Raw genomic sequence first — 12318 nt, 5'->3', positions numbered from 1 at the left:
ATCTCAAACATAATTTTTATTCAAAATTTAAATAATTTTTAAAAATTTTGATATAAAAAAAAATAATAAATTAAATATCTAAAATAATATTTTCAGAATAACTATTCAAACTAAATTTTTATTTAAATTTTTTTATGAAAAGTTACAAATTTGTTTACGGTACACAAAAAATCATTTTTGAAAAAAAAAGTAAATCATTTTAAGAAATGAACTACAATATTGAGTTGCCATGAGCATGCGCGAAATGCAAGCTGTTTTCGTCTTGTCATGGCTAGCACCCTGTATATCTTGACAAAGGAACGAAACTAAGTGCGTTTGGGAAAGTTAGGAAACACAGGGACACTAACTCGGGGATGCAAGAAAATAAATGTGCAAATATCCAAATTCCAATTATCATGCTTTAATTGCAATTATCTACTGTTTCGACCTTCCATGAGCTTACACCATACGGTATGCCAAATTCCTAATCATGTTGAATAAGCAAGTAATGTTCTCTGACCTATATGCTTGAAGGTAAAGAATTTGCATCTAAACATTTACTCGTGCGATCATCGCAATAAAGATGACATTTCAAAGTTTAACAGCATGAGAAGCAATGAAACTTTCTCTCTTAAATATCTTCATCGTCATTCTGTCTGGCATCCTGTATGTCGTTGTGATTGTGCTTCTGAGCCTTATACATTTCAGCAATCTGAAAGAAAGTGATAAAACAATGAAAAATATAAATCAATTCTATTTCCCCATTACTCTTTCTCGATCTTCTATCATATACTGTTTAGTTGGATAATGAAAGATTGTATGTACTTTACCTGCTCAGAAGATGAAGCCTGTTCCGGAGCTTTGTCGGGCCGAACTCGAAGTAGACGCGGAAATCGCAGAGATATTCCCTTTATTTAGAAGAAAAGTATGTAAAAGTACCACAAATAGAAGTTAAAAGCTATCAGTATCATCTACACAATTTTCAGAGGTAAAACTCCAAAATTAATTGACACTTGAATCATCAATTCAATTTTTTTCAAATACCTTATTGGGGTCTACTGTGCCCATTGCAGCTCGGTAAACAGGGCTAATGGTCAGGTCTGCGGCTTTTACCTCCCACACCTAAATGAAATAAGATAATATATAACTAATGTAGAAAAGTTTGCATGTGAGCACAATACAATTTTATTGGATAAAAATAAACTAAAAATAACAAGGCATTTGCAAAAAATCGGGTGAACCCTGAATCTTGCATTTGTTTATAAATCACATTGCCTCAATTACATAGTGTATGTTAGAATTGATTATGAGTGAATTGATTTGGTTTAAAATAGAGTTTGATGTAAAGTGATTTTTGTTCAGTTACATTTATATAAAACTGAGTCGGACAATAAATTTCAATTTAAAAATTACGTTTAAACTCAAAAGCTACATATTTTAGCTTCAAGTAGAATTAATTCTTAAGGCAGATTCAATTCTACACTAGAAGAACTAAACACTTCAAAATCATTCCAGAATCAATTCTACACCTCTAAAATTTCTTTTGCCTCGTCCAAAAGCTTAACCAAACATACACATTAGGGGGAAAATCACGTTGCAACAATAAGTTAGTAGGAGGAATATCACGTTGCAACAATAAGTTAGTAGGAGGAATATCACATTGCCGCGTACGATTAAAGTGTTCAGTCAAGAATGCTGTTACCTCACTAGCTTCAAACCAGACATCAGGCTTGACTGATTCTCCATATTGATAATATGACTGAAATGAAGGATTATGTTTGAATTAGTTCATAAAATACTAAGCACACTCGGAGAAGGTTCAAAGAGAAACAGGAGACAGGGACCTTTGGTTTGGGAATCACTTTAGAGCCAAGGCTAGTAGAACGTTCTTCAAGCACGTTTTCTGTGAATCCAGTTCCTGCCCACCATAACATAAATAAGTGAGAAAATTAAGTTTAATAAATAAAAGAACTCTATACAGCATAAAGTGCTCACCTATCTTACAAAGACTTTGAAATTCTTCTCTATCGGTGTCATAGCAAGCAAGGAGAAAAGCACCATACACTCCTACAAAACATCATGTATCGAATTCATTTCATACCACTTTGGGCTAAAGGTAGACGTTAGCAGCACATAAAAATCTCCCAAGGCCTAGCCTTACTCAGATGTAAGTGGTGAAATACCCGCTAAAAATGATAAGAAACAAAAATAGGCCTCAGCACATTAAAGAGTGTTTCATAATCACCTGTGCGTTTCCCTCGACCGGCAAAAGCACCAATAGGTACCAAATCTAGCGAGTCCCCTATACTGCAAAGTTGAGTCAATATATAATTGGAGCCACATTAATAAAAAAGTGATATACGAAAAAATGAGTAAATCAGCATATTCTAGTATGCAATTTTAAGGATCAATCAAGTTAGTCCCTCAAATTTACAAGTAGCAATTTGGTCCCTTAAAACGAACAGCATCAATTAATTTAGTCCTATTTCCAATTTAGTACCACAATTTTAAAGGTTTTACGTTTGTCTTGATGCCCAAGAAATATTTTGATACAAGGACTAAATTGATTGAGGTTCTTTAATTTAAAGGACTGGCCATCTCATAAATTTAAAGGACTAAATTGATTGACCCTTACAATATGATGATTTACTCTGAGAAAAAATTGACAACACACCCTTACTTATCCATATAATCTTTCTTCAGTTTCAGCCAGTTGAGTGACCGCTTGGAGGGCTCATATGTGGCGTCTTCATGTAATGTTTTAATAATTAATCCCTCACAACTAAAAATCAAGAGATAAGGTAAATGATAAATGATCAAAATTCTCGCTGAATTATTTGCAAGAGAGACCAAATTTGGAAGAACTGGAGTTAGATATACAATGCCAATCAAATGTTCCTGATAATAGTGTAATCACATGAAGACAACTCGAGAGTAAATTAGGCAGAAATATTGCCATATAATTTCAACTGAAATTGTGAAATTTCTATCCACATGAATTTAAATTAACTAGAAGAATTTTAAAAACCTTGCATCAATAGCTTCGTCAAGAAATTTTTGTATCTCCTCAACATCATTTGATGTAGTTGTTGTCGCAAACTGAAAGAATCCAGTCTCTTCCTCAAAAGAGCCATAGAGATGCTGAAGAGAGAAAACTAGGCCCTCATCAACATATAGTTCTTATATAAAAATATGAGAAGCAACTTATTTCAGACACTTGATATACAATCAAGAATTATTTCTTAACACTATTCAATCGGGGTCTGGCTTCTCTAGCAAAAACTAAAAATTATGTATGATCCCAATCTCATGTTTCCGAGGCTAGAAATTATTGCATTTCCACCTTTCAGCCAACTCTATCATGATTTCAACTATTTAATAAAGAAAAATAGTACAGTGAGACTATTGGCAATGTAATGATAAAAGGTGTTACCTCTCTACGGATTTTCAGGTTTTCTTGAAGAAGTGCTTGGCCATTGAGGTACAACAAATCAAAAGCAAATATGCAAACTTCAACCTTTATGTCACTCACGCTGACATTTTTGCGGGCCCGAGTACTAAGCACCTGTCAAGATATAAGATTAATATAACATTATCTATTCACAACTCGCACAATATCACAAAATGGAAAGCTGTATCCTCAATATAGGTAAAAGTAAAACAACGCATGCACCAATTACAAAAGGCTTTTATTTTGATAGCGTGACGATTTAGAAGTTTTCAGGTTAATTAAATGATGTATTGACGCCCATAAAATAAAGGATTGGCAACGAGATTACCTGGAAAGGAAGGATTCTCTGTTTTGCACGATCATATGCAACAAGTTCACAATCAAGGATAAAGGATGATACTGTTGTTTTCTTTAACCTGTTCACTGACAGCAAATATCAGAAACCATGATATTGAAAAAATTGTATTGGAAAGCAACTGGTATACTTGTTTCAATATTATAATCAACAGTTACTGAGTTTGTATCTGTTAGAATATTTTTAAAACACCTCAACATATTATCTCTTAAAATTTGCTCTCGCACTTCCATATAAATCATGGTTTGTTATCTTATTATTAGGATTCAAAGTCTAATATCTCAACATGGCAGCCAACACATAATTCACATCATATAATTTTTAATTTTACTATCCCCAGTGTTAATTTCCTCCCTTTACATCTAAATGATTAAACCCTGTAATTTCAATATAGTATCATAATTGTACCATCCTATATCATCTGCCCTTATAACAATTCCACTGTTGAGTTTCTCCGAACTCTGAAAATCTAACATCACAACGAATTTATCTATATGTTTATTTCTCTTACCAGAATGTCCAGACAAGCATGAATTCCAGTCACCCTTAATATACTATACATTTATCCCAAATACACTCTTTGTGGAGTCAATATACATTTTTCTTTTTATAGCTTAGTGAGCTGCTTTACTTTAAGGAGGACTGTGAGAATTAATTAAAAAATATCACAGCGCAACAATATTCTATCATAAAATTAAAACATATTAGAGTGTCTTAAATTACATCTTAAGATGGGTTTCTAGATTTCCTTATATATCATAAATTCATAATTTTGTCAAAACATCCAATGTATCATTCGCACCATATCAATATACTTTTATTAGTATTCTGAATATCATTTCGTCTCCTTTTATGATTATAAGATTAAACCCTAAAACTTCAACCATTTAGTTATAAAGGCAACTTCAATTTGTTCGGAAAATGCTCACAGTTGACACAAAAAGATGCTACCAGACCTCGAACAAAATATTCACAACTCAGTTTGATAACTTTTACCTTGAAACTGCTGCAACAACGTCAGGAAACTTCCCAGTGTTTCGTTCAGCATTTCTACTGTAAATCTCTACTGTGCCATTCTCCAAATAATGTATCTGTCTCAATACAACTAATGTTATTGCATATAATAAGCATCATAAGCAGTGTATTTCTGATGGAATATTTGACCAGTAACCATCACCTGAGCACGTTCTCCATCATATTTGTATTCACATGTAAACTCTACATCCTGAAACTTATTTAGAATTTCTGCTACACCTTTGGTTGCTTTTGACAGCATAGGCCCAACAGGAACACCAGGAGTAAAATCACACTTCTTTGGAAGTTCCCATACACCATGCGAAAGCAGTGCAGACACAATTTTGTCATAGTCGGGAAGAACAGAATAGACTTTTTTAACAATTTTAGCAGCCTGATGAAAAATGAAATCAAAAGTCAAAAACATATAGGCAAAAGGAAAGTTGATATCATCATAATGCATTGACACCTCTCAACATCAGCTACCAATCTCAAACTTTTTGTGCTGATGCACCCCTAATGGTTTGTTTGGGAGTTTGGAGTGGAGGGGAAGGCTTCTGAAAACGAATTTTTAAAAAAATATAGGAAAATATTTGACATTTTTTGAAAGAATGATTTTTTATAGCATGATAAAAATGTTTATCATTACTATATTTTTAATTTTCAGAATACTAAAACATAAAATATATTCGGAAAATCCATGTAAGCCCTCCAAAACCCTCTTTCAATACAAATTTTGAGTTCCCCCAAATTATGGGGGTTTTGGTGTTATGAATAAAAACAAAACCTCCAAAACCCTCTCAACCAAAATCCTTCAATTCTCTCCACTCAATCCTTCCCTTTTTTCCCTCCCTTCTCCTCCAAACTCTCAAACAGACCCTAAGGGTTTTAAACCAGAGCACATGTTGCCATTCACACTACTTCATTAAGATTAACTCACCTCTTCATAAGGAGACTGAATTTCAGGAGGCGGTTTAGAATGTTCTTCAGAGTACACTGCAGCATGGCCTAATGCAGCTAATAGAGTTTGCTCGGCGTATCCAATTCGCAATTTCGACTGGAAAACAAATCCAAGTAATTGACATAGTGAAGTAAACCTACCAGATTATTTGAATAACAAAAGAATAGCAACCTGTAGCAAACGGATTATGTATAGAGGTTCACAGTCAATTGCAGCAACAAGAAGTGACTTTATGTGATTCTTTTTCTTCTCTTGACTGTCTTTTCCAGATTCCTGACATTAATAACTAAGAAAATCAGTAGCAAACTCTCTCTCAACCTAAAATTGTTCCAAATCCCAATAAACTCATCTTTCCTTATTGTATAGGATACAGACCATGCATATAAACTTTAACTAACATAAACACAAACCCAGAACAACAGATTTAAACAACAAAAAACTAACAACCAGTGTAAAAATTGTTTACCCTTAGCCTTTAGCAAAAGACATATGTCTGCAAGATAGAAACACTAACAAATAAAACTCTCTCAAACACACTATTTTGGTGCGTGCAATATAAAAACCAAATGAACGACTAATCGTGATTGAGTATCAACGAAAAGAGCTGAAAATGGTTGTTGTGTTTTAATGACAAATATCAAAAACAGAACTGACAAACAGTCCAAGTCTTGCAAGTCAGACTATCTGAAATTCATATTTGCGAATTGTGTTTTGACCATATTAGAGAGTACAACTAAGTACCAAAAATGGTCCGTTCTTCAATCGGTTTCTTTCAATAATCGTCAAACATGCAGCGTAACCCAATGATTAAAGTTTAACCTATGCATTGAAACACCAACTTCCATTGCTTACTGTACAATACTAAAACGAATTATATATAACAAACCCAGACATTTTATGAAGATTAAACTCTAATAGAACTACAATACAAGAATTAGGATGAAATAGCTAATATGAATGACGTAAACTACAGAAGAGAAAACTTCTGGAACTGTATCAATTGATGCAGTACAATGGATGGAGAAGACTCTCCTTACAATTGTGGAAAAGTAAATGCTAACTGAGTGATACTCTCACTGAGAATATCCCCTACTGAGTTGAGAAACGCTCACTCCTCAGTCCCTATATTCACTTCAAAACCAACCCCCTTCCCTTATGATTAAATTCTGTTCTCTTCCCTGATTCTTTCAATCCCAATCAGTCCTAGGCTGCCACCTGTCAAGTTGGTTGCATGCCCGATTAAACCATCATTTTTTCTTCATTTCCTGCCACATGACCCCCTTGCACACCTACACCCTCTCTTTCTTTTCCATTTCTACCCTTCCTTTTATAAACATATTTCGGCGGCCTATCAAATTCCTATAAGCAGCACTAAACATTGATATCTCAAACAACAAACTCATTACTTAAACTCAAAAATTAGCAGTAAAATACCTTTGCAATAAGATGAAATGTGTTGAACACCTTTGTAATAGTCAAAGGTTCGGGCTTCCGCATCATAGACTGTGACGATCTGCTAGCTTTCGCAACTAAGCCCAAGTCACCTTTTTCCTGTCAACAACCAAAATAAGCAATTAACATCTAAATTGAGATAGCAAACGTGCTAATCTAAAAACTGGAACAACAAAAGACCTTGTACTGATTCTTAATCTGTTTCTCGGTCCTTCCATAGGCCTCAGCAAGCGCCTTAATAATAGAAGCATCGCCAATTCCCAATTCTAACCCTACATGAGCCGGAGCAATTCTGTTTGCAGATAAATAAACAACCGAAACAAGATCCTCAGGTGCAACGTGTATAACAGTCCTCAACAGATTGCATACAATGTCAGTCATCACTATCCTCCCACTCTCTGCGTCAATCATGTCAAACGCCAAAGAGAGTAACAAAAACGGCACAGGTTTATCTTTCTCCCAGCAAGCAACTTCACTTGGATCGAAACTCGACGGTTTCTTCTTCAGCTGCGGAACTCGTTCCTTCAATTCAGCGATTACGTCCTTAGGAGAAGATGAAGTGTTACGGATCTTGCTCGGCGGTTCTTCCTGAACAGTTTCATTGGCCTGTTTAACGGTTTCAACTATTTCTAGGGTTTTGACGTTGCTATTAGGGTTTTGAGCGGGTGCGGAGAGTGTGGATTGAGGAGGTTTAGGCGACGGCGAAGGCGGAGGCGGAGGGGATTTTCTTTTCTTGGGAGATGAGGAAGGGGGAGGGGGTTTCTTCTTAGCGGCGGCGGCGCGTGCGCCGGACATGAGGGCGTCGAAGGCGGAGGGTTGAGGTTTTGACATTGCGCGGCGAGGGGTTGAAGAGAGAGGGAATGAGAAATTGAAAGGGATTAGAGAAGAAGAGTTAACGGAAATGCGGGTAGATAACTGAAGAGAGAAACACGGTTTGAAAAACGATGATAGCATGAAATGAAATAGATGGAACGGTGTTGACGGAAAAGATTATAGAAATGGCGGGAAAATAGATTTGGGATTGTTTTTAGACTCTGAATTCCGAAGAACCTCTGTGTGTTTACTGCTCCATTTCATTTTATTTTTTTAGGAATGGAATGTTCCATTCATTAACAGACTACAATTATTACATTACATATTATTTAGTTTTTTTTATTCGATTTTGAAGTGATTATTAATATAGAAATAATATTTTAATATCTGAAATTGAGACATTATATACTGATTTCTTGTTTTTTTTATCTATTTGTATACTTTTAAAATATATAAAAATATGTGAGATTAAAAAGTAAACGAAAAGATGATTATATATCTATTAAAATTTAAATGTGTATTTGCTAAAAGAATACATTGAGAGGTACTATTGTCTCTCTAGAATTATCAGAGTAATTAATGTATTTAAGTTTGTTAAGGTAATATTGTTTTTGCAGGATTATTTGAGTATTTAGTGTGTTTAAGTTTGTTGAGGTAGCATTGATTGTGTAGGATTATTTGAGTATTTAATGTGTTTAAGTTTGTTGGGGATTTGCTCGACTCAAGGTAACTTTTATATATATATATATATATATATATATATATATATATATATATATATATCTTAGTCTTAGTCTTAGAGAATTTGAGATATCGCCCCAATTCTAAGACTAAGATATATATATATATATATATATATATATATATATATATATATATATATATATATATATATATATATATATATATATAAAAGTTACCTTGAGTCGGACTAGGCAACCTGAAGAGAAATTTCCTTGTCTTTCCGGTCAACAGTGCGGGGACGTGGGAAGACTTAGCTCTCCATGGATCATATGGGAGCCATTTTCCTCTTTAAATCATTCATGTGGTCGGTTACTGTTTGGACACCTCATTAACCATGTGTGGTGAGTTAACAGATTACTTCGGGCGGCCCAAGCCCCATTTTGGGCATCTCCTGCCTCGTTAAGGGTCACTTTTTTAGAACAAAATTTTTCATATCCCTTAGGTTTTTATGATAACAAAATATTTAAAGAACAAAAGGATATACTAACATATGCTTAAGTGTGCAGGATCACAAACATATAATTAATCATAATTGAAAACATATGTGGATAAACAATATAATTATGATTCTGATTTATCAGAATCTAATTACTTTGAATGTGTTCATCGGCCTCTGAAGGTTCAGACTCTGGTCATGTGTTCCAACCTCTGGTGACAACTCAGGCTTTAAAGGCTTGAAGAGCCTCTAATTCGTACATTGTACCAAAGCAGACTAGTATTGTCAAAGCCCTTAATTTTTGGACAGAGACAACTAGGATTTTATTTTGGAAGGCTCAAGGAGTAGTGATGTGACATTTTCAGTATGTTCTACTTTTTGGTAGATACCTAAAAGTTTAAAAGGTGTTATGAATAATGTCATTATTCAGTGGAGAATGCTTCTAACCAGATACATTCTCCAATGTCTATCTTGGCATGCTTCTTCACTCAGTTTGCTCTTATGTTTAAATCCGCCAACGACTTTTTCTCTACCTTTATAAAAGGAAGCTAAAGATTTGAAGGAAGGTGTACAACAACAACGCAATACAATATCTTGAGCATAACTCTGAGCTTTCATTTGTAATTGTTATTGCATAAGATTGTAAGATTTCTTATCTTTATATATCTTAGAAATCTTAAGAGGTTAAAAACCTTTGTGGTTGTTGCACAACTGTTTTACTTTTGATTGTGTATCTAAATATAGTGGTTATCATTTCTACTAAACTATTTGTTTAAAGTGGAAGAAGTCTCTTGCGTGTGTGCTTTAGGAAGGAAGTCTCTTGTTTGTGTACTTGAGCAGTGAAGACTCTTTATAGGTTGATTGAGCATAAGTCTCTTGCAAAGTTGCTTGATTAAGAGTTTCTTTCTAGGTTGATTGAAGCAAGTGAAGTCTCTTACAATTGTGCTTGAGAAAAGTGTAATTTGTTGATTATAGTGAACAACTCTTGTTGAGGCAAGAGGACTGAACTACTCTCAGTTGAAGATATGAACCAGGATAATCTTTGTGTGTTGCTTGATTTTTTTCTGATCATTTATTTTTGTTGTTATAACTATCTTTCATATGAGAGTCTGAACATTGTTCAGAATTTGAAGTTGTTTTATCAGAAGCAGAATGAGCTTTTGGCATACACAATTCACCCCCTCTCCCCCTCTTGTATATTTTTCTCACCTTCAGTTGGCATCAGAACACGATCTGTACTAAACACTTAACTGTGATACATAAAAGATATTAAGAAAAGTACTCTTTTCATCATGGTTGATAGTTCTGAAGTAACTAGCCTTGTTGGAGGTTTTCCCCGTGGTAATAACAACCATGATCAAAGTACATCTAGTCAAAATAACTATACTCTTAAACCACCAACATTCAATGGTGACTCTACTGAATTTTAATGGTGTAAGAACAAGATATGCACTCACATCATTGGTTTGGATGATGAGTTATAGGATATCTTGGAGTAGGGCATTGATTTCGTGTTAATGGTGTTGGAATGGTTTTTGACATAAAGTCTCTCACTCCTGATCAAAAAAAGATTTATAAAAAATATCATAGAGTGAAAGGCATTCTTGTTGATGCATTACCTCATTCTGAGTATATAAAGATTATTGATAAGTCTACTACTCAGACTATCTTTAATTCTTTATGTGTTACCTATGAAGGTAATCAACAAGTTCAAAAAGCCAAAGAAAATCTTCTGGTTCAGAAATATGAGTTGTTCATAATGAAAAATGATGAGAACATTGAATTTATGTTCTCAAGATTTCAAGTTCTTGTGTCTGGACTTCAGGTCCTGAACAAGAGTTATACCATTATGGATGAAAGATAACTTGAATAAAGAACGTCGTAAGGTACTGTGTACTTCAGAGAATTATGGAACACTGTAAGGTATAATGCACTTAAGTGAAACATGAAATATGGTAAGGTAATGTGGGCTTAAGTGAAATATAGTACACCATAAGTTATAGTCCACTTAAGTGGGTTTTTCAGCACGTAGCCCACATCAAGTGGTTCTATAAATAGAACCCATGTGCGGAGTTTTTACACTTAATGAAATTCGGTTTTGAACCCTAACTGTATTCTCTATTTCTCTCAAGGTACATGTGAATTGAGTAGATGTGTTGTTTATTTGTTCATCGCTTGTGATCGTTCATCCGATTTTGCATCAAAGATGTTAATCGCCCAGAGGTAATCATTTTTATCACTGATCATGCTCATTCATACCGATCGACTTATGGGAAAATTTTGTTTTCCGCTGTGTATTGCATCATAATATCCCTTTAGGTCTAACACTCATATTGCCTTTGAGGGAGGAAAGGATTCTTTAATAAAGGTTCATCATTAATATTTCCTATAAGGGATGCAAGGATCTTTCAGTGAAGGTCTAATATTCATATTGCCTCTAAGGGCGTCAATGATCCTTTAGTTAAGGCCCAAAATCCATGTTTCCTCTGAGGGTGACAAGGATCCCTTAATAAAGGCATATCATTCATATTTTCCATGAGGGCAGCAGTGATCCTTCAGTGAAGATCCAACATTCATATTACATATGAGGGAGGCAAGGATCATTTAGTGAAGATCCAACATTCATATTGCTTATGAGAGTGACAAGGATCCTTCCTTGAGGATCCAACATTTAATTTCCTCTTGGGCAACAAGGATTCCTCTTTGAGGATCTATCATATAATCACCTCTTAGGCGACAAAGATTCCTTTTTGAGGATCCAACATTTAATTTCCTAAGGACTCCTTCAGCCTTCAATTGACATACATCCTACAAAATCCATATAACTAAAAAATAAAAATGAAGGGTGTCTCATTAATGACATGTGCCCATGTATGGGAAAAGAAAGTCACCTTACTATTCAAAACAAAACTTAAAATAATCCTCAAAATAAATTATACAAACAACTGAGATAATGTCTAACCTTATTCATAAACAATAAAATAACTAACTAAAACATAGCCTTGGATCCGCCAAGCCTCCTGACCTCGCAAACGATTTCTACTGATAAAATCATGTTTTCCTCAAACAAGGTGATCAATTATACTTCCGTGGTGGGGGCACCTTGCTTGGTG

At 34.5% G+C, this 12318-nt stretch overlaps 1 protein-coding gene across 1 annotated transcript; it reads right to left on the bottom strand.

Annotated features, from left to right (window-relative positions):
- Positions 1-368: 368 nt before the first annotated feature.
- Positions 369-8303, bottom strand: LOC127106976 (DNA ligase 1). The gene is made up of 17 exons (XM_051044266.1): positions 7393-8303; positions 7195-7311; positions 5932-6033; positions 5740-5856; positions 4963-5193; positions 4782-4876; positions 3759-3846; positions 3413-3544; positions 3008-3120; positions 2660-2761; positions 2225-2286; positions 1975-2046; positions 1824-1897; positions 1682-1738; positions 1024-1101; positions 810-887; positions 369-691 (listed from the first exon to the last, which is right to left on the bottom strand). Exons 1-17 carry the CDS (start codon positions 8164-8166, stop codon positions 611-613), a joined length of 2373 nt encoding a protein of 790 aa, XP_050900223.1. The 5' UTR covers positions 8167-8303; the 3' UTR covers positions 369-610.
- Between the last annotated feature and the right edge of the window lie 4015 nt (positions 8304-12318).

Source organism: Lathyrus oleraceus, chromosome 7 (genome assembly GCF_024323335.1).
Source record: "Lathyrus oleraceus cultivar Zhongwan6 chromosome 7, CAAS_Psat_ZW6_1.0, whole genome shotgun sequence".
Lineage (NCBI taxonomy): Eukaryota > Viridiplantae > Streptophyta > Magnoliopsida > Fabales > Fabaceae > Lathyrus > Lathyrus oleraceus.
Note: the sequence above shows the minus strand (reverse complement) of the source record. Positions and strands in the feature narration are given on the sequence as shown.

Coding starts and splice junctions, on each gene's coding strand:
- LOC127106976 (XM_051044266.1), bottom strand. CDS start 8,166: ATGCTATCATCGTTTTTCAAACCGTGTTTCTCTCTTCAGTTATCTACC. Junction 6,034..7,194: donor CATTTCATCTTATTGCAAAG/GTATTTTACTGC, acceptor TATTAATGTCAG/GAATCTGGAAAAGACAGTCA. Junction 1,102..1,681: donor TCTGGTTTGAAGCTAGTGAG/GTAACAGCATTC, acceptor TATTTCATTTAG/GTGTGGGAGGTAAAAGCCGC.